At 48.8% G+C, this 20,870-nt stretch overlaps 1 protein-coding gene across 4 annotated transcripts; it reads right to left on the bottom strand.

The window, feature by feature from the left end:
• Window positions 1–212: 212 nt before the first annotated feature.
• LOC109781233 (uncharacterized) lies at window positions 213–6,046 on the bottom strand. 4 transcript variants are annotated; one of them, XM_045229716.2, is made up of 4 exons: window positions 2,076–6,046; window positions 1,166–1,221; window positions 730–796; window positions 213–639 (listed from the first exon to the last, which is right to left on the bottom strand). In XM_045229716.2, the coding sequence occupies exon 1, from the start codon at window positions 5,927–5,929 to the stop codon at window positions 2,081–2,083; it is 3,849 nt and encodes a 1,282-aa protein (XP_045085651.1). In that variant the 5' UTR covers window positions 5,930–6,046; the 3' UTR covers window positions 213–639; window positions 730–796; window positions 1,166–1,221; window positions 2,076–2,080. The 4 variants fall into 4 exon arrangements, with proteins under 4 accessions (XP_045085651.1, XP_045085652.1, XP_020195423.1 ...); XM_045229717.2 differs by having other exon boundaries at window positions 733–796; XM_020339834.4 differs by having other exon boundaries at window positions 213–796.
• Between the last annotated feature and the right edge of the window lie 14,824 nt (window positions 6,047–20,870).

The raw sequence follows: 20,870 nt of genomic DNA, 5'->3' as shown, positions 1-20,870 counted from the left end.
CACCTGTTTCCTCACTCCTCAGATCTTGGAATTTCCGGGAGTTAGGGGATTGCCAAACAGGGTCTAACATATCCGCCAAATTATCTAAAATGTATCATAACTAAACTACTCCTTGAGAAATTGTTAGAAGAGTGATAAAACATTTTGCTATGGTTCAATCAAACTGAACACCAGTCCACGTTTAACACAAAAAGGTGCAAAACAACGCAAGCTAGGCAAGTATTCTAGACATAGTCATGCCACAGCACACATAGTACAGAGCTTGATGGTTTACAGCGTTACAAAACATCGCTAAAACAGAGTTTTGACAGCAGAGGCTGGCCATCATAACCAAATATACATGATAAATAAGATGATATTGGTGCTACTGTGATTTTATTGTCTTCACTACTAACGACTTGATTTCACATATTATCAGCTGCGACGAAATTAACATGCTGCTCTGCCCTTACGTCGCCCGGTCGCAGATCCAGAAAAGAAGACTCTTCGGCATCACACTTGGAAAGAAATAACCTGAAAACACAACAGTTCTGAAACAGTTAGTCCATAGGACTCCGGCAGTAGGTTAAAGCAGTACAGTCAACCAGGACAAAAAAATGTATTTCTTAAAGATTGCACCCCCTTCAGGAAGCAACAAGCCTGCAAATACAAAAATGCAGCTTCATAAAAACAGACTTTGCAAGAACAAACAACACCATTTCAAATAAATGTGAGCACTAATTCAAATACCACCCCAGTTCAAGCTTCACATGCATCTGCATTGATGCATGTGGATGACGATACATGCACATCCTGCCTGCCAATGCGTTTGCATATCAGATTCTTGCTTTTGTATTATTTGTAGTAGAGAGCAAAAAGAAAATACAACATACAGCAAAATGCAAAACGTGACGACACAGATTAAACACCACTTGCTACTGCTCGCATGCTAAAATGACATATACAGCTGATTCTATTTAAACTGAGCAAAGCTATTTGTTTAAACATACACTCAATGGGTCAGAGTGCTACTCCCTGTACAGCTGATTCTACTTTAACCGAGCAGCTATTTACTACCTTGACGGAATTTATACATTTTAGCCGAAAACATGCATATGCCATACAAAAATACATGTCCATGATGAATTGCAAGCAGAATGTATAGCATCATATACAGATTCGTTACCTGGACATAGGATACTCCTCAAGATGTGAAGTCTTCACAAAGCAGGATATGTAAATCTACAGGACAACACAACAAAATGACACCAATCTTAGATATTTATTAGGAGTTCGGGACTACTGTAAAACTGAAAATAATACAATAGAAGACTGTAATATTGTAAGAATCTACGCAAATAGATGAATGAGCATGAAACAAAGAATCTTGACACCAGTTGAATACAAAGGCAAGAAAGTAGATGTGAAAAACGAGGAAAAGAAACAACTACCCACTAACAGAAAAAAAAATACTACCTGCATCCACCTTTTGTTAAACTGGACAACATACATGTTTGGAGTTTAAAGATTTTCATGCTCAAGACAATGTAAAATCGATTTGAATGTGTTCCTGTTCTACTCCCTCCGTTCCATATTACTCGTCGCTGATTTAGTACAAAGTTGTACTAAATCAGCGACGAGTAATATGGAACGGAGGGACTTTGTACTAAATCAGCGACGAGTAATATGGAACGGAGGGAGTAGATTTTGCGCTTTAAACTATAGTTACAAATTCTGAGGGAGCTGAATGAAATTAAATAATAACCTATTATCAGAGTTTCAATCCGTTCCTGGCTGAGTTTTTTTCTCTCAAAATAGTAGGGAGAGACCTACTGAGCATAATGTTCAATAACTGCAGGTTAAAAGTTGTTGTCCGTATTTGAGTAAACATTACTCCAACAGCTTAAGAACAGTTAACTCCTACAAGTATAGTCTGGATCAAAAGGAATTGCTGAATTAAGCAGCCACAACTAGTAAACATAAAATGCATCAACCAATATTACAAACTTATTTCATATCTTGGCAGAATTTTTCAGTAGCTACTCAAACATTACAGATATTACAGTGAGAAATACAAAATAAGAAATAAGACTCACATTGATCACACAAACATGGCTAGCTCTGGACGGCTGAAGATATTGTCTCCATCATCGCCTAGTGCGGGATAAGAAGCAACAAGTGCATCTTGTGCACCAATATACAGCGAGTTATAGATCTTCCAATATACTTCACGTACTTTCCTTGCTGGATGGAAAAGGCCTTGGAGGCAATAATTCAGAACCACAGCTGCACCTAGAGCAACTCGCATCCCCTCAATAGCCTCCATGACGGCATTTATAACATGGGGAGATGTCTCGAATATGTTGGGCCAGATATAGTTAAGCAAATGGACAAGAGCATCCTCACAACCCAAGCCAGCAACTCCCAGAGCCATATGCTTAACAGCAGATGCAGCAGTCTGCCTGTGAACCAGGTCCCTGTCCATTAGGGCATCTTCGAGCAAGGGAGTAACAGCATATATGTAATCTTTGCCCATCTCACCAATATACTCAAAGAGGAAAGAGAGAGACTTCAAAACACCATTCTGAACATTTAGCTCCGGAACTCGGTACTCATTCATGAGGGCGGGCAAAACGGTGAAAGGCGAGCAAGTTTCAGCAACAATAGCAATTGCTACAGTGGTGCAGACACGGTTCTGTCGCTCCTGCACCTTCAAGTTATTCAACAGAGTGGCCAACACGTCCTGTGGCCCAATTGCCTTGGCAATATAACCAAATGTGTTCACAGTGGCTCTTCTGATACCCTTCTTGTGAGCCTTCAACATTTCCAGCAACTCAAAACAAATCCTCATCCACTCCCTAGCTGGAACAAATTCTGCTCCACGATCAGCAATCCTACCAACTAGATCAATGCAGTTCTCTTGGACCTTCTCGTGCCTATTCTTCAAGATGGGAGTCAGACGAGGAAGGAGATCCTTGATCGGAGGCGTCATCTTAGTCATACCAATAACATTCACGATAGCTTTCAATGCTCCAAGAATTGAACCCAGCACCTCAGGATACTCCTCTCCCAAGTACTCATATAGCACAACACCCAGGTGACCCATAAGCTGCTCCTCCTGGCACTGCTTCATAACAATAGCTATCCTTGAGATCAGATCAGCAGCTTGCTGCCTAACTTTCGCACTCTTGTTGTTCAACCGCCACTTAATGGTACCACATATCTGAGGAAGGTAAGGCTTGACCCTCTGGCCGAGCGCATTCACAACAGCTCCAAAACCATTAAGCATGACATTTGCATCATCACTTGTCTGCTCTTGGAAAGCATACAAGATGCCATCAATAAGCAGCTCCTCCAGACGAGGATCAATATCCGAGGCACCCAAGTTGGCCACCACCTTCTCAATTGTTTCCATCACCATTCTCCTGTAAGGCTCACTTTCATCTTTCAGATCCTCAACAATCTTCCCAACGATACCAGTCACTCCCACCTTGTTTGCCATCTCTACTGTTGTTTCCACAAGTTGCTTATAGTTCCTACGATCTAGGGCCATTCTCCTAACCCAGAAGTGTTTGAAGAAGTCTGGAAGGATGTCACTCCGGATATAATCAGCCTCCACACCCTCTGTACTGACACACTGCTTAACAACCTTCAGGACAATCTTCTTCATCTCTTCATCTGGGGACTGGAACTCTCTAATCAGGACTTGCATCACCTCCTTCGTGTAGTAACTGGCATACAGAGCATCCATAAGAGGGATGATGAAACCAATAGCCTTCAAGAAGGCAGCAAGGACCTTTCCACGGTGAGATCTGATACCCTTCCAGAGAGGTTTCAAGACACTATCAAAACTTTCTATACCGTAGGGCGCAGCAGCTTCAGCAAGTGCAGCAAGAGATAGGGCAGTGATTGTCCGCACTTTCTGGTTCTCATCGCTTAGACCATGCTCAATGATCTCAACTAGGTTCTTAAGGTGAGGCAGAACAGCGCAGCCCATGAGAATAGCAATCTGCTGAACAATCTTGATACCAGTGTGCCGAGCTTGCCAGGACTTCTTACTCTGACAAACAGCCTTTAAAAATGGGAGGAGGGCCGGGATACCCAAAGCAGAAGCCACCACACTGAATGCCCTAGCAGTAGTATTCCTCACATACTCGTCAATGTTATCAATATCTGGTCTCATGGCAGCAATCATAGTAGCAAGACCAGCAGCTTTGCTGAGATTTGAGATAATTTCCCTGCCCTCAACACGAGCATAGTAATCTTCATCAATCAAAAGTGGCTCGATAACAACAAGAATCTTGTGCACAAATGGACGGACCAGCTCATCCAGCTTATACAGCACCCTATCAATGACCTTCACCAGGAGATGCCGCTCCTGGTCCTCAAGAGTTGGCTGCATGAGCAGTGGCAGGATTTTGTTGAACAGTGGCCCAGCACCAAATTCACGTGCTTTGTCCGTGAGCTGCCTGAGTGCCGTCTTCCGCTGTGGGGGCGTGCCATTCTTTACCTTGAGCAAGAGCTTCATGATTTTTCTTTCCTTCTGCTCCTCTGGCGTTAGCTGCTCCTCCTCGTCCTCATTCAACAACGTCCCAAAGTACTGGTAATCCTCTGGCTTCATGAGTGGCAAACCAGGACCCAAGTCCTTGGGCACATCAAAATGCTGTCCACGGTTCTCCTCTGGAATAGCATACATCGGTGTGCCCAGAGGTGTTGGCGTAGCAAGCAGCTTCCTTGCTGGGGTACGTATGGGCTGGTATGAAGCTGGAGGCTCAAGAATCTTGTATCCCTCCTGCGGGAACATGGAGTCAAGCTCCTCATCAGTGAGAGGCCTGTTCCGCTCCTCAATGTCCCGCTCCCACCGCAAGAGCTGGTACTGCTCCGGAGTCATCGGGCCACGAGCAGCAAGGTGACCAGGTGTTGGCGTGGCAAGGTTCTCTGCTCCGAATGGTGTTTGCCCAGGAGTGTTGAACCCTGCAGGTGTCGCTGCTGTACCACCAGGTGTTGCACTCCCCATACTCGCTGGTGTCTCGTCCCACCTCGACCTCTGCTTCTTGGGAGTTGGTGTGACAAGCCCACCAGGCAGCTTAGGAGTAGCATCCCATGCCCCAGAAGGGGTGGCTCCTGGAGTAATGCCACCGGCTGCAGGAGTTGCATCTGCGTCAGCCATCCTCCCTGGAGTTGGAGTCTCATCCCACCTATTCCTCCTCACAGAGGGCGTCGCATCTCCAACGCGTCCAGGGGTGGCGTCCCAGCGGCCAATCCCCGGAGTTGCATCAGGGGCATCCCAGTCTGAGGTCTTGGACTTCTTGGCCCCAGCAGCAGCATCGCCGTCCTGCGACTGATCCCACCTATTGCGCCGTTTGGTCGCGGCTGGCTGCGGCTGAGGCGCAGCCTTCTTCTCCTTGGCCTTCTCCTCCTCCTCCTTCTTCTTCTTAGCGATTTCCCGCAGCACGTGCTCCTTCTCCTGCTGCACCTTGCTCTCGCGCATGGCGTCGGCGTAGGTCCGGACGGAGGGGTCCGGGGTGGCCTCCCCGGACGCGAAGGCGTCGTGGCGCTGGGGCGAGATGATGCGGTCGAGGCGGCGGCGGCGGTAGTCGTCCTCGCGGTCGATGATGCGCTGGGACCGCTTGGCGGGCATCCCGTCGTCGTCCTCGGAGCGGGGGATGTCGGCGGCGGCGACGGCGTGGCCCGTGTAGGACGCGAGGCGGCGCACCGCGGGGTTGGTGGCGGAGGGCTCGGCGCTGTCGTCCTCGGGCGCGTCGTCCTCGGAGGCCGGGATGGAGGTGTCGTAGCCGGCGAAGCGGTCGGAGCCGGAGCCGCCCCCGCCGTAGAGGTCCTTGTCGAAGGTGACGGAGGAGACGGCCATGGGCGCGCCGGCCGCCAGGGCCTCCTCCAACTTGCGGCGCTCGTCCTGCGCGCGCGCGAGCTCCGCGTCGATCCCGTCCATGGCGGCGGCGTCGCGGGGCTAGGGTTTCGCGAGAGAGGGATGGGGGCAGGCGAGGCGAGATTGAGTGGAAGGAATCGTTTGGACTTGGGAAGTTGGGATCTGGCAAAGTACGAGTAGATCGCAGAGAGCTGTGGACCGTTGATCTGGAGAGGAAAAAGAAAAAAGGAACCGCCTTCTTCTGTGGGGCACCGAATCGACCGACCTTTTTTGCAGGGACGGAACGAACCGACTTAAAATCAAACATGAAATTCAAGAAATAGATTAGGAGTATTCTCTCTATCTCAGTTTACAAGTCTTGCACGTGTACCTAGGTTGTTAATTTGACCAACTTAATAAGAGGCATACATTACAAAAAATATATCATTAAAAACTTTAGATATTTTATTTTCTAATAATATAATTTTTATGTTAAATAATTTATTTTATATAAGTTAAATTGACGATCTAGATACACGTGTAAGCCTTGTAAACTAAGACGGAGGAAGTAACATATTTTTGGGATTTGGGGAGTAACTTTATCTTTGCACTACATCTTGTCATCGATGTTTATGTTCTTGTACTAGCAAAAAGATCTTTTTTTCATGCATCACTCCAAAGTTTTTATCAAACGGAAAACATAAGATGAAATTATTTGTAGGATGTGAAACCACCTTAAAGTTACTTTTCCGATCAATCTATTGAGTTATTCCTATAAATGTGACAAACAGTCCCAAAGTTCGTACTAAAATAGCATCATATAATACTCCCTTTGTCCCTCCTCCAAAAAAAAGGCGGCTAGGGTTTCTGCCTCCTGTCGGTGGCGCCGCCAATCTCCCACGTCTTATGTGGCCTTAGGGCCATGGGTGCGCGGTGGATCCCGGCCCTTGCCGGCGGGAGGGCTCCGTTTTCAGGTGCTTCTTCAAGTTTTGTTAGGTTTCGTGTCCTGCTCAAGAAGACGAGACGGCGGCGGCTTCTTGAAGATGGAATAAGGTTCTCCCCGCCTAGCCCCCGTCCCAATGGTGTGTCTAGCATCGTCGGAGGGCGTGTGGAGGTGTGTCTTCGGCGGATCTCGCAAGATTTGGTCGGTGGTTGTCTTTGGTGGATCCGTTCGAATCCGGTCTTTTTTCGTCTTTGTTCATGTGTCTTCAGGTTGGATCCTTCCGACCTAAAATTTTCTTCATCGGCGGCGGTTGCTGTTCTGGGGCGTTGGTCCTATTGTACCTTAGCACGACGACTTCCCGACTATCTACTACAACAAGTTGTGCCCAACCCCGGCGAGGGAGGGGCGATGACCGCGGCGCGCCTTCAACTCGCTTCAGTGCTTGTAGTCGTCGCTAGGTGGTCTAAGAATCTGGATGTAATTTTTATTATTTCTGGTGTTTGTTGTACTGCCATGATTGAAGATGAATAGATCGACAGTTTCCCGTAAAAAAATACACATCAACCAACTCTAATGCCATCTAGATACTCCAATGTCACCACAAGTATCCGTGAGTTGATTATTCGATATGCATCAAATAACTTCAGATTCATAATATTCAATCCAACACAAAGAATTTCAAGAATGCCCTAAGATTTTTACCGGAGAAAGTAGGACGAGAACATGCATCAACCCCTATGCATAGATTACCCCCAATGTCACCTCGGGAATCCACAAGTTGAGTACCAAAACATACATCAAGTGTTCTCAAATCCATAAAAGTATTCGATACGATAATCGTGAAACCTCGAAAGTAAAACTCAATTCGTCACAACAAGATAGAGAAGGAGAAACACCATATGACCCAACTATATTAACAAAGCCCACGGTACATCAATATCGTATCAAATCAAGAACACGAGAGAGAGATATCAAACACATAGCTACCGGTACATACCCTCAGTCCCGAGAGTGAACTACTCCCTCCTCGTCATGGAGACCATCGGGATGATGAAGATGTCCTCCGGGGATGATTTGCTCCTCCGGCAGGGTGCCAGAACATGGCTTTAGATGGGATCTCTTCGGAATAGAGGTTTGCGACAGCGGAGTCGAAGTTTAAGGTTAACTTTTGGGAGTTTTGGTATTTATAGGAATTTTCAAAGTTGGAATTATTGAAGACGTAACACAGGGGGCCCACCCCCGGGCATGCCCAGGTGCCTCGTGGGGCCCCTGTCCGTCTTGTGGTACTCCCCCGAAGCTTCCTGGTTCCCTTTCCTTCTAGAAAAAATTGTCAAAAAGTTTCGCTGCATTTGGACTTCATTTCATATTGTTTTTCTGGAAAACCAAAAACAAACAGAAAACAACAACTGGAATTGGGCATTAGGTCAATATGTTAGTACATTAAAGTCATATAAAAGTGCACCAAAACCATATAAAATTATTGTAAACATGGCATGAATACTTCATAAACTATAGATACATTGGAGACGCATCAACAAGCCGGGAGCACTACTAGGAAAAGGGCTATAGATGGAATGGCCACTAATGGCGCACCAGACATGTGGTGCGCCATTGCTATATAGCAGTGGCGCACCATGTGCTGGTGCGCCATTAGTAATAATTTTTATTTTATTTTATTTTTCCAAACATACTAATGGCGCACCAGGTCACAGTGCGCCATTACTAGTTCTAACTAGTAATGGCGCACTAGCCACATAGTGCGCCACTACTATATTTTTTTATTTTTTATTTTTTTGCAAAACTACTAATGGCACACCAGGGAACAGTGCACCATTACTAGCGATCCCCCTCCATCTCGATCGCTATCCCACCTCGCCGGATCCGGCCCCCCTCGCCGCCGAGCACCCCCCGCTCCACCGGGCGCCGCCGCCGACCCCCCGCACCCTCCCCCGCTCCACCGCCGCCGACGACCCACCGCACCCTAGCTTCCCTGCTCCACCGCCGCCGATGACCCACCGCACCCTCCCCGGCCCGCTCCACCGCCGCTGACGACCCCCTGCACCCTCTCCGGCCTGCTCCACCGTCACAAATGAATGCTATAGCTAATTCCTCCCTCTCCCTCGCCAGTTCCCCTTCATCCCTCTCCCTCGCGCCAGTTCCTCTCCGTTCGCTCCCAATCCGCGCCCCCGCCGCCTCCCTCTCCCCATCCTCCCCTCCGACCCCACCCCACTCTCGCCGGAGCAGCGCCGCAGGGCCGACACCAACCTCGCCCTCGCCCACGCGCGCCGCAACCTCCGCCTCGCATTCAACGGCTACACATTCTACACCGAGGACAAGGACATGAAGAGCGATGGTTATCAGAACTCCGGGGTAACGATGGAATCCTACACCGGTAACGACAAGGACAGAGCACCCCCCGCACCCCCCGACGACCCACCGCACCCTCCCCCGCTCCACCGCTGCCGAGCACCCCCCGCACCCTCTCCCCCACACCCTGTTTTTATAAAAAATATTACTGTTTTTATAAAAAAAATATTACTGTTATGATTTAAACAAGTTTGAACATATTTAAACACAAATAAATATCAAACAGCATTTTAAATGCATAAAAACAAAAATTGGGGAGCCTGGGAATCGAACCCAAGACCTCCTAGTGTGTGTGCTGCGTGCTGACCAGTCGGGCTAGTGGGAGGGTTAGGTGGAAATATAACCTGAGCAGTCGGGCTAGTAATTTCTAATGGCGCACCAGGGTGAGGTGCGCCATTGCTATCGTCGTACTTATGGCGCACTTGGGGGAGATGCGCCATTAGATAGACATCCCGCACTCCACCTATTCCCTCGCACTGTGGCCTCCCTCCCTCCCTCGCCAGATCCCCCACTCGACCCCAACCGTACACCGCCGCCCCTTGCTCCGCCCCCTCCGTCCGCCGCGCCTGCACGCCGTCGGCGACGCCGCCGCCGCTGTGGTCTTGCGCTGCCCCGACGCCGCCGCCCCGACCCCCGCGGGACTCCACCCCCGCCGCCCCCGCGCCCCCCGAACGAGATCGACCGAGCGCTCCTCTCCTCTCCTCCTCCCTCCGACGAGCGAGGGCCTCCTCCGGCCCCTGCAGAAGCCGGCGAGCGAGGGCCTCCTCCTCCTCCGACGTGCCCACACCCCGCCTGCCCCTGCCGTCCTCCGCCACCCGGCGACCAGCCGCGCCCGCCCAGGTACCCCTCCTCCTTCCTCCTTCCTCCCTCTCCACCCTTCCTCCCCATTCCCTCCCTCAGTAGCTAGCAAAAAAACATACATGAACACCTAAAAAAATCTGTATGCAACACCTAAAAAAAACTGATTTTGAGTTAAACATAAATAAACTTGCTAAGGGGTGATGAATGTACATATTTGTATGCAACACATAGGGATTAAACAAGTACGTTTAGGTGACCGACAGCCAATTAGCATCACCAGGCACAACACCTGCTGTGTTCCAGTTATTTAGGGAAGGAACCTGTTGTGTTCAATAGATGCAAGCAAACACCAACAGACCAATCATCAGTAAGAAGTGAGTGACTTGTAGGTTTATTAACTAAAATACTGCATAAGGCTAGGTATGCAGGGCTATTTGATATTAATAACACCAATAGTAGCGCGTTGATGCCGATGGTGCTCAGTTATCAGATGTATAGATGTACCAACTAGACTGTATATATCTATATTCAGCACATACATCAACATAGCCCATTGGAAGAAGGGAAGCAGAACCTTTAGCATTACTAAATTGTAATTTCTGAACAAATTAAATGATAACCTTATTTAAATTCTGGAATTTAAAGAAAGAGGCAATGAAATTCTCCTAGTTGAGAAGATAGTCATCTTGTAGGGCACTGAATTGACCCATGCTCAAGCTCAAAATAGCTTAGCAGTTTAAAAAACAAGGTACTAGAAATTCAGTAGATTGCAAGGAATAGAAACTTCCTGGCAAGAGGTCAGGTCACCACTTGATCTTGGCACCAACCAGATCAGGCAATTAGCTACTATATTAAAAAACTACTAAGAATTTGTGAATGAGATCTCAAGATTTATTCTGTTGTATTAAAAAACTACTAAGAATTTGTGAATGAAATTCTCCACCCTTCCTCCCCATTCCCTCCCTCCCTCCCCTCGACCGTGGTACACAATCTGTGCGTGCAAGTGCAATCTCTGGAGCCCCCGAGTATGGTCATAGAATAGTTCCATTATAAGAGTGCTATTATAAGAGTACAATATGCTAATGATACCCTTTTATTGTTGGAAAATGATGCTGGAATTGCTCTGAATCTGAAATGGATTCTAACCTGTTTTGAACAAATTGCTGGGATGACAATTAACTATCATAAGTGTACTCTTATCCCTATTAACTTGACAGTTAATGATCTCACTCCATTTGTGGACATTTTCCAATGCATAGTTGGGGATTTGTGGACATTTTCCAATGCATAGTTGGGCAATAAAAGATACATTCACTTGAATGCAGTGTGCTTTTTTCTTTTCCAAAGGAAAAGAAAATGTGGTGTATAACAAATGTATTATTTGGTGGAAATTGAGATATCATATTAATCATCGACAAATTGGCTTTGCACAAATAATCTTAAATCCATGCATACCTACACAATTCATCTATTTGCAATGTGATGTTGTAAGGGTACTAATTGGTCTCTTCTGCTGCTTATCAGAGATGGGGGGAAGCAGCCACCGCCGCTCTGCCTCACCGGAGTACGAGTTGGATGCTTTTGAGTTCTTCAGTGTCATACTTGGGACTTCAATATCAGCCACGAGGCAGGTATATAAAACGAAAGATCTCCCCTTCACCCATCTCATTATGATAACTCTGTTGTTTGCTACATCACTCCTTGTCCCAAATTGCAGAGGCTGCCTGACACTTTTATGAACATGCTGGGTGAAGATTCGCCAGATAATGTGAAGCTCCGACAGGCCGGCAGCGGGGTTCGCAGGCTGTGGGACGTGGAGTTGGTGATCGAGGAGGGCCACATGTACCTGTGTCGTGGTTGGGAGAAGTTCTACAGTGCCTACGACCTGCGGACCGGGTACTTTCTTCTCTTCAGGTACAACGATGACGCCACAATGCTCATCGTGAAGGTTTTCAACACGACTATGTGTCGCATGCGCTAAGCTGACGACGAAGATGCCAGTGCGTTCTGCCTCTTCTTATTCCTCTACATTTGGCTTTGTCTCACATCGATTGTTAACGGCCATTGTTGCATTTGGACAGGCAATGGGAGCAGCAGCAGCGACACTGGCTACAGCCAAAGCAGCAGCGATTATGGCTGTAGCAAAAGCAACAACGATTCTGGCTTTAGCGAAAGCAGCAGCGATTCTGGCAGCAGCAAAGACAGCAAGAAGGATGATCCGGACTGGAGTGGGGGAGAAGAGGAGCAGAGTGGGGATGAGGAGCTGCAGGATGACGATGGGCATCAGGCTGAGGATGACCTAGCGCTGGTGGTGGCTGACCAAGGGCAAGAGATGGTGGTGGCTGACCATGGGCAAGAGATGGTGGTGGCTGACCATGGGCAAGAGATGGTGGTGGCTGACCATGGGCAAGAGATGGTGGTGGCTGACCATGGGCAAGAGATGGTGGTGGCTGAGGATGACCTAGCGATGGTCGTGCCCGTCCTGCCTGAAGGTGGCCTCGCGATGGTGGTGGTGCCTGACAATGACCACGCACCGGTGGTGGCGCCGGCGATCCCACAGCTGGGCGACATGACCACGCCAATTGTGGTAGAAGACTACATCCCACAGCTGCCTCCACCGCCTCGCCGCTCTTGGCGCATCAGGCTGAGGAAGGAGAAGGAGAAGAACAATGAGAACTGAACTATGTGAAACTTTTGTAATATGGTGTTGGATGAACAATGTGAAACTTTTGTAATATGTAACGATGGAACTATGTGTTGGCTATGTATGTATATATGATGAAACTTGTGTGTTGGATATGATTGTTATATGGATGCTTGTTGTATATATGTGTTGGATATCTCATATGTGAAATAGTGACCTGAGATTAAGAAAAAACAATTTTTTTTAAAAAATGTTACTAATGGCGCACTTCCATCTGGTGCGCCATTAGTACCAGTTACTAATGGCGCACCTGTGGGATACTAATGGCGCACCCGTGGTGCGCCATTACTAAAATATTCTAGTGGCGTGGTGCTAGTGGCGCACCAGTAGTGCGCCATTAGTAGGCAAAACTGGTGCGCCACTAGTAAGCCTTTTTCTAGTAGTGGAGGTTCTCTTATAGTAAGCAAAGCGTTATTATGATTACCCACTCTCACAAGCATCCACAACTACGAAAGAAGAATTAAAATAAATCTAACCATATCATGAAACATATGGATCCAAATCAGCCACTTACGAAATAACTCATAAACTAGGGTTTAACCTTCTGTCACTCTCGCAACCCATCATCTACTTATTACTCCATAGTGCCTTCTCTTAGGCCCAAGTATGGTGAAGTGTCATGTAGTCGATGTTCACATGACACCACTTGATGTAGGGTAGAATCCTAATGGTCGATCTTTTTCACACTTAGAGGGGGGAGCAAATCAAAGAAGAACACAAGTAGAACTCTCAAATAGACAAGATCATCCAATCACACATATGCTAAGTCCACATACACATAGAGGAGATACAAAGATCCAAAGTCAACACAAGAGGATACAAAGGTAACAAGTTCATGTCAATCCTTGAAGGAGAGAGGTCTTGAATCCTAGAAAGATCTTCCCATGAAGGGGTCTTGAATCCACTTGGGGGATTTTCTCACAAGGAGGCCTTGAACTCCATGGGAGTGGTAAGTGGATGAGCAAAGCTCTATCTCAAATGAGCTCTAACCTTTGCTAACCCTAACAAGAAGAGGGGTGGTCTATTTATAGTATAGGGCGAAGTAGGTGAAAAAGAGAGGTTACAAATCACTTCGGCTCGAGGCTACGTGCAGGCGCCGGATGTCCGGGCTGGACGCCGGATGTCTAGCCCGATACGGGGCATCGAATGTTCGGGTTGGATGGCCGGATGTCCGATCAGGTAGCTGGTCAATGCTCTCTTCCTCTGGATAGGCTAGACCTACAAGGCCGCTCAGAAAAATGTAATGAATCTGAATATGCCATCCTTTCATCTGTCACATGCCTCTAGCATGATGAACATGGTTCTTTCCCCTCCAATTCATCTGTCCGGAAAATGCCAAACGCTGGTAAAAGTGCAACTAATCTCCGGGTGAAGCAAGAACAAAGAGGAAGAAGAAAAGAGGGGAAATGAGAGCTGCAATAACCATCTGAACCAGAACGCCCCGTTCCCCCAGCACAGTGTACACGGCAACCGCATTAAGTCGGTAACCACTCGAAACCAATGGCGAGCCGCCAGGAACACCGAAATCAGGCCCAAATTCGTTCTGACTACCAGCATAGTGCAACGTACCCGCTACCATCTTAATGAACCAATGGCGAGCCGCCAGCAACAACGAAATCATGCCTTCTGACGACCGGCACATTGCAACGTACCTGCCGACGAATGGAGAGAGGCCAACTCGGACAGAGAAATCGGGCCCGAATTCTCCCTGACATAATGAACAATGCAATGCACCCGACGATCGTGCGAAATACCCAGCTTGTCCTGACATACTGTAGAAAATACGCAGCAGCGACGCGTCGAAGGGAAACATTGGCGACGCACCGTCCCGAGTAACCGACATGCGGGCCACGTAAGGGACGGGGCCCATCGTCAGCGAGAGAGAGGGGGAAGAAAGGACATATGAAGAAAGGTCTCCTAGTGGGGCACACAACACATTCTATAATACCCACTACGGTAAATTGAACAAAATCGACCAATGGGAGAAATGCAGTGCGAATCTGCACTGCCCTGGACAGTCCGCCACACTGATTAAACACGAACCGTGAGGCTGGCGGGCGGGCCCTCGGGCTACAAGGACGATCCACGTAGGATGTCAGCGAGCGTGGGTGCAATAAGGCTGGTAAGGTTAGCGACTTTGCGAATCCCTGTTCATTCTGACTCCAGGAGCTGGCAGCAACCGGACGGAGCGGGGAGAATCAGACGGCCAGAAAGCCCAAATCGCTGAGGAGCCTCCAAGGGGTCTCACCGTTTATATCTTTAGATTTTCGTTCATGTATAGAATCAGATTTTTCTTTGTTGTGCCCATTGGTGAAGTTGGCCCCAGGGCCTTGGAAATCCTAGTAGAGCCGTCCCTGCAAGGATGCTGGCGTGAAACGTTGTCGTCCCCCAGGTTGCATAGGCGAAAGGAGTAGGTTGTTTCCTGGCCCTGTTTGGATCCCTAAGTTAGAGTTAGTTTTAGTTAGTTGGGGCTCAAATAACCCAAAAGGATCCAAACATGATGGGTTAGTTTGGGTTAGTTGGATCTAACCCACCCCAAAAAACTAGCCCACACTAGAGGAGCTTATTTGGGTTAGTTTTCCTGGGCCCACCAAAAAAATAGTAAAAAAACTTACCCCTCCCGCACCAGATCCCTCCTCCCCACCCACCTCGCATGACTCCTCCCCATCGCACCGCTCGCCCAAGCGCAGTGCCGCGCCGCCGGAACCCCGGGAGTGCCCCTGTGGCCCTCGCCCTCCTTCGGCCGCCCTCGCCCTCCTCTGGCGGCCCTCGCCCTCCTTCGGCCGCCCTCGCCCTCCTTCGGCCGCCCTCGCCCTCCTCCGGCCGCCGCTCGCGCCGCTCCCTCCTCACCGGTCGCGAGAGGGGTGAGTTCGAGGGTTCCTTCTATCTGTCTCACAGCCATATTTCGCTCATGTGCTCTGGTTGCTCTGGTTGCTAGATGGCCAATCTATTTCATGAATTTCTGTAATTTCGTTCATGTGCTCTAGTTGATAGATGGCCAATCTATTTCATGAATTTCCTGAAGAAGGAAGACTATTATACATGCAATGTTGAGTGTGCTTTGTGCTATTGTTTAGATTCAGGTGGTGAAGGAAAGCAGACCTTCATGCTTATTATTGTCCTAATTAAGTGACTTGTGATGCTTGGATTTTATAGGATACTTTGTACCTCAATTCCTTCTGCTGCGTTTCGTTTTCTACTATCATTGCTAAATGGTTGCAATACAGGCATGTGAAGAAAGGTGGGGGCTGAGGTTGTTCTTTGTTATTTCTATTTACTTACATTGCTTTGCCTAAAATGAAGGTACTCCTATCATGTGTATCACAATCGTTGTTATAAAATGCTTATGTAAAAGTGGAACCACATGCTTGTTATTCAGTATACTATGTATCAGTACCTCTTGAGTAATTGATGATCGTGCCAGCTTTTGGGGTTCAGCTACTGATGTATCAGTACCTCCTATGTATAGCTGTTTGTCACAGAAGTTGGTTATCTTAACCTATATATTTATCCATCTTTTTGTGTGATCCCTAATATTACTCCGGTCTCCTTACTCTCTTCTTTCTGCGTGTTTCCATTGCGCTTTCCTGGATGTGCTACTGATTCTTCTCTTCTGGTGCAGGTAGTATAGCTTGGAGTAGACACGCGATGGATGGAGATGGCTTCGACGTGTGGGGTTCGAAGCCATCGGCAAGCGGCCCTGCTACCCATGCCGGTCTCGACCTCAACTCGCAAGCGCCGGTGTTGGAGGGGTTCCCGGGGCTTGGGCTCTACGAAGCCTTCCTCTAGAGGGACGATGACGAGCTCCTCCCTGGGTGCGTCAAGGGCTCCGGGCTCCCTCCCTATCACCCACCCTACTCCCGGCGACTGAACTTCGACGGCTCCTCGTCGGCGGCAGCCGGTCGCGGAGGAGGAAACGATGGCGTGTTCCTTGGCGGGTCGTCGTCGGGGGCAGGCGGCGGTGTTCGGCAGCGCGCCAACTCGGCCGCCGTGGCACCTGATGACCCACAAGTATAGGGTATCAATTGTAGCTCTTTTCGATAAGTAAGAGTGTCGAACCCAACGAGGAGCAGAAGGAAATGACAAGTAGTTTTCAGTAAGGTAATGTCTGCAAGTGCTGAAATTGTAAGTAGCGGAGTAGTTTGATAGCAAGATAATTTGTAACGAGCAAGTAACGATAGTAGTAACAAAAGTGCAGCAAGGTAGCCCAATCCTTTTGAGGCAAAGAATAGGCCAAAACGGTCTCTTATGATAAGCAAAGCATTCTTGAGGGTACACGGGAATTTCATCTAGTCACTTTCATCATGTTGGTTTGATTTGTGTTCGCTACTTTGATAATTTGATATGTGGGGTGGACCGGTGCTTAGGTGCTGTCCCTACTTGAACAAACCTCCTACTTATGATTAACCCTCCCGCAAGCATCCACAACTACGAGAAAAGTATTAAGAATAAATTCTAACCATAGCATTAAACTTTTGGATCCAATCGGTCCCTTACGGAATAACGCATAAACTGGGGTTTAAGTTTCTGTCACTCTCGCAACCCATCATCTAATTGCTACTCCACAATGCATTCCCTTAGGCCCAAATATGGTGAAGTGCCATGTAGTCGACGTTAAGGGAATCACAACATACATACTATCAAAATATCAACACATATCAAGTTCACATGATTACTTGCAACATGATTTCTCCCGTGACCTCAAGAACGAAAGTAACTATTCACAAATGATAAACATGCTCATGATCATAGGAGTATTAAATAGCATATTGAATCTGAACATATAATCTTCCACCAAATAAACCATATAGTAATCAACTACAAGATGTAATCAACACTACTAGTCACCCACACTACAAAAAAAGACACATCCGTGACATTTTGGGCCGAACGAAAAAAAATTCGGTCATACTTATGACACTTCTATGACGATAATTGTGACAAAACCCGGTATCATCATAGATCTGGTGGGGTCCTACTTCTATGACAAAAAACCATGACAGAAAATGGGTTTTTCGTCCTGGGCGGGCCGGAGACGCAGCCGCATGACATTCTTTGGGCCGTCCATGACGGAAAAAACCGTGGTAGAAGCGAGGGCGAGAGGGAGTTCCCGGTTATGGTGGGTGGTCAGGGGCCGAGCGATGCGCGTTTCTCTCGTACGTACGCGCGCGTGCGTGAGGCGTTGGGATCTAACTGAACCCGAGCGATTGCACTGCAGGCTACGCGTTACTGAACCCGAGCGATCGATCGATCCCTTGCTGTTAACTGAACCCGAGTGATTCCTTCGCTACTACTGCTAACTAAAGTTGATCGATGCTGCCTCTGGATGAACAGTGAGCATTGTTGGGGGGGGGGGGTTGGATGAACAGTTTCCGGTGGGGGGTTAGATGAACAGGACCCCGTGGTAGTAGAGGCCGTTGCCGTTGGATGAACAGTACCCCGATCGATCGAGCCGGTGGATGAACAAGACCCCCGTGGAGGGCTGGATGAACAGTAGCCCGTGGAGAGGTGGTTGAACAGGACCCCGTGGAGAGGGCTGGTTGAACAGTAGCCGGTAGAGGAGCGCGTGGTGGAGGCTGGATGAACAGGAGCCTGTGGATGAACAGTCGCAGGTGGAGGCTGGAGGAGGTCGACGGTGGATGAACAGTACCATGTGGAGGTTGGAGGAGGTCGGCGGTGGAGATGAACAATATCCCGTGGAGTCCCGTTTTGCGGTACGCCACACCCCTCCCAATGAACAGGACCCCCGTTTCGACCGTAGCGCTCCAACACAAGTCCGTTTCCTCCGTTTTGCGGTACGCCACACCCCTCCCGGTCAACAGGACCCCGTTTCGACCGTAGGAGGTCCAACAGAAGTCCGTTTCCTTCGTTTTGCGGTACACCAGACCCCTCCCGATGAACAGGATCCCGTTTCGACCGTGGCCGGTCGAACACAAGGCCGTTTCCTCCGTTCTGCGGTATGCCAGGCCTCGTTTCCATCGGTTGTTCCGTCCAAGCCGGTTGGCTCCCGATGAACAGCACGCGTTCCGTTGCCTCCCGATGAACAAGACGCATTCCGTTGCCTCCCCATGAACACGACGATGGCGCAGCTTCTCTGTTCCGACCCAGCCATGTACACGAGCCCTGACCGTACATATGCGCGAGTAGGCGTTCGAGACCCGCCCGTATGTACGTACGTGGCCGTATTTTCTTTCTTGCACCCTGGCCGCTGTACGTACGTGTACATGCTACGTGCGCGCCTCTACTACGACACGTGCGCGCCTCTACATCGACCAGTATGTACGTACACGTTCGCGACCAGAATGACAAAGCTATGTACGCTTCGACCAGGTGGGTCCCGACTATCAGGCACTTCCTTGCGTGCGAAGATGTAGCTGGTGAGTCCCAGCAGTCAGGGGGCGAATCATTTTTTTGCCCGTAATATGGACGCACTTCTTTGCATGCGAAGATGTAGCTGGTGGGTCCCAGCAGTCAGGGGGAAACGTTTTTTTTGTGAAATACGATGGCCCGTCCGGTGGGTCCCTGTTGTCAGGTGGAGGAATAATTATTTTGCGCGTAATAAGGAGGCACTTCCTTGCTGCGGCCGTGGACCCAGCTGTCAGCCTCTCCACGTACAGTAATCTTTCGACGGAAGTCGTTCGTTGACCACATTGACCACGCCGTGCCGAGAGCACCACGGTGGTGGACGACGGCGAGGCCTAGGAAGGGGAAGACGCGGAGCCGGGGAAGACGCGGAAGTGGATGCCCACGCGGAGGGGAGTACGTGGGTTGACTGCTTCGGCTGCGATGTGAGGCTGCCGTCGCCGGAGAATAACAGGAGGTGTGGATGAGTATAGAGGGATGGCATGGCCAGTGGTGGCAGCTCAGCCGGACATGGGAGGCAGGAGCAGGCGGCACGACCAACGCTTGTTTGGGCGGCTGGAGCAAGAAGACCAGAGGTTGAAGAAGCACTACGACCGTTGGATGGACATCGTACGGTCACTGGAGCTGGAATCGTTCATATTGACTAAGTTGACAAAGCCCTCTGTCCCCGTCATCTTAGTAGGCCCACAAGTCAGCCTCCCACTATGGTGGGTCCCAGCTAGCAGGGGGTTATTCATTTTTTGTGCGTAATAACGAGGCACTTCCTTGCGTGCGAAGATATAGCTGATGGGTCCGACCTATCAGTGGGGGAACGTTTTTTTCGCGAAATACAGAGGCCCTTCCGATGGGTCCCAGCTCTCAGGTGGAGGAATCATTATTTTGCGCGTAATAAGGAGGCATTTCCTTGCGTGCGGCCGTGGACCCAGCTGTCAGCCTCTCCACGTACAGTCCATTTCCGATGCATGTCGTTCGTTGACCACGTTGACCACACCGCGCAGAGAGCACCAGGGCGGTGGATGACGGCGAGGCCTAGGAAGGGAACGACACGGAGCCAGGGAAAACTCGGCAGTTGTTTCCCACGTGCAGGGTAGTGCGAGGGTTTACTGGTTCGTCTGCCGTCGCCGGAGAATAACAACAGGTGTGGGTGAGTAGAGGGATGGCTAGGCCAACGATGGGAGAACGATGGGGCGGTGAGGCCTGCGCGGCAGCATAGCCGGCCATGGGAGGAGGGAGCAGGCAGTCCCGCCGGCGCTTGTTTGAGCGGCTGGAGCAGGAAGAGTAGAGATTGAAGAAGCACGACGGCCGTTGGATGGACATCCAACAGTCACTGCTCTCATGTGTTGACTAAGTTGACACGGCGTTGCGTGTGCGTCAACCTTATTTTTTAGGAAAGCATACGCGTCAACCTGTAGTAGGCGCACAAGTCAGCCTCAAATCTGTGGAAAGCATCATACAACCCATCTGCCATTATTTCTAATAATTTACAGCCCATTTGCCAATTCTTAAGAATTGGAGTCCATCTTCTTTTTGTTAGCCTTACACCCCATATTGTGGCCACGATTAAAAATTATACGAAATTTTGCATATTTTGGTGCGGTCAACTGTTTTTAATCCTGAAATATCGAGTCACATTCAAACTATTTTGAAAAATAATTTATATAAATATAAAATCCAAATAATTGTCCAAGCATAAAAATCAATGGAATTTAAAATCTTGTAATTAAAAAAATGAAACTAATTCCCAGTTTGATGTGTTTTAAAAATGTACAGCCCATTTCTGGGCAAACCGAATGAAACTCTCTCCTCGTCTTGAAAGATTTGCAGCCCAGCAGGGCTGATAAAGCAAG

This window comes from Aegilops tauschii, chromosome 6 (genome assembly GCF_002575655.3).
Source record: "Aegilops tauschii subsp. strangulata cultivar AL8/78 chromosome 6, Aet v6.0, whole genome shotgun sequence".
Classification (NCBI taxonomy): domain Eukaryota; kingdom Viridiplantae; phylum Streptophyta; class Magnoliopsida; order Poales; family Poaceae; genus Aegilops; species Aegilops tauschii.
Note: the sequence above shows the minus strand (reverse complement) of the source record. Positions and strands in the feature narration are given on the sequence as shown.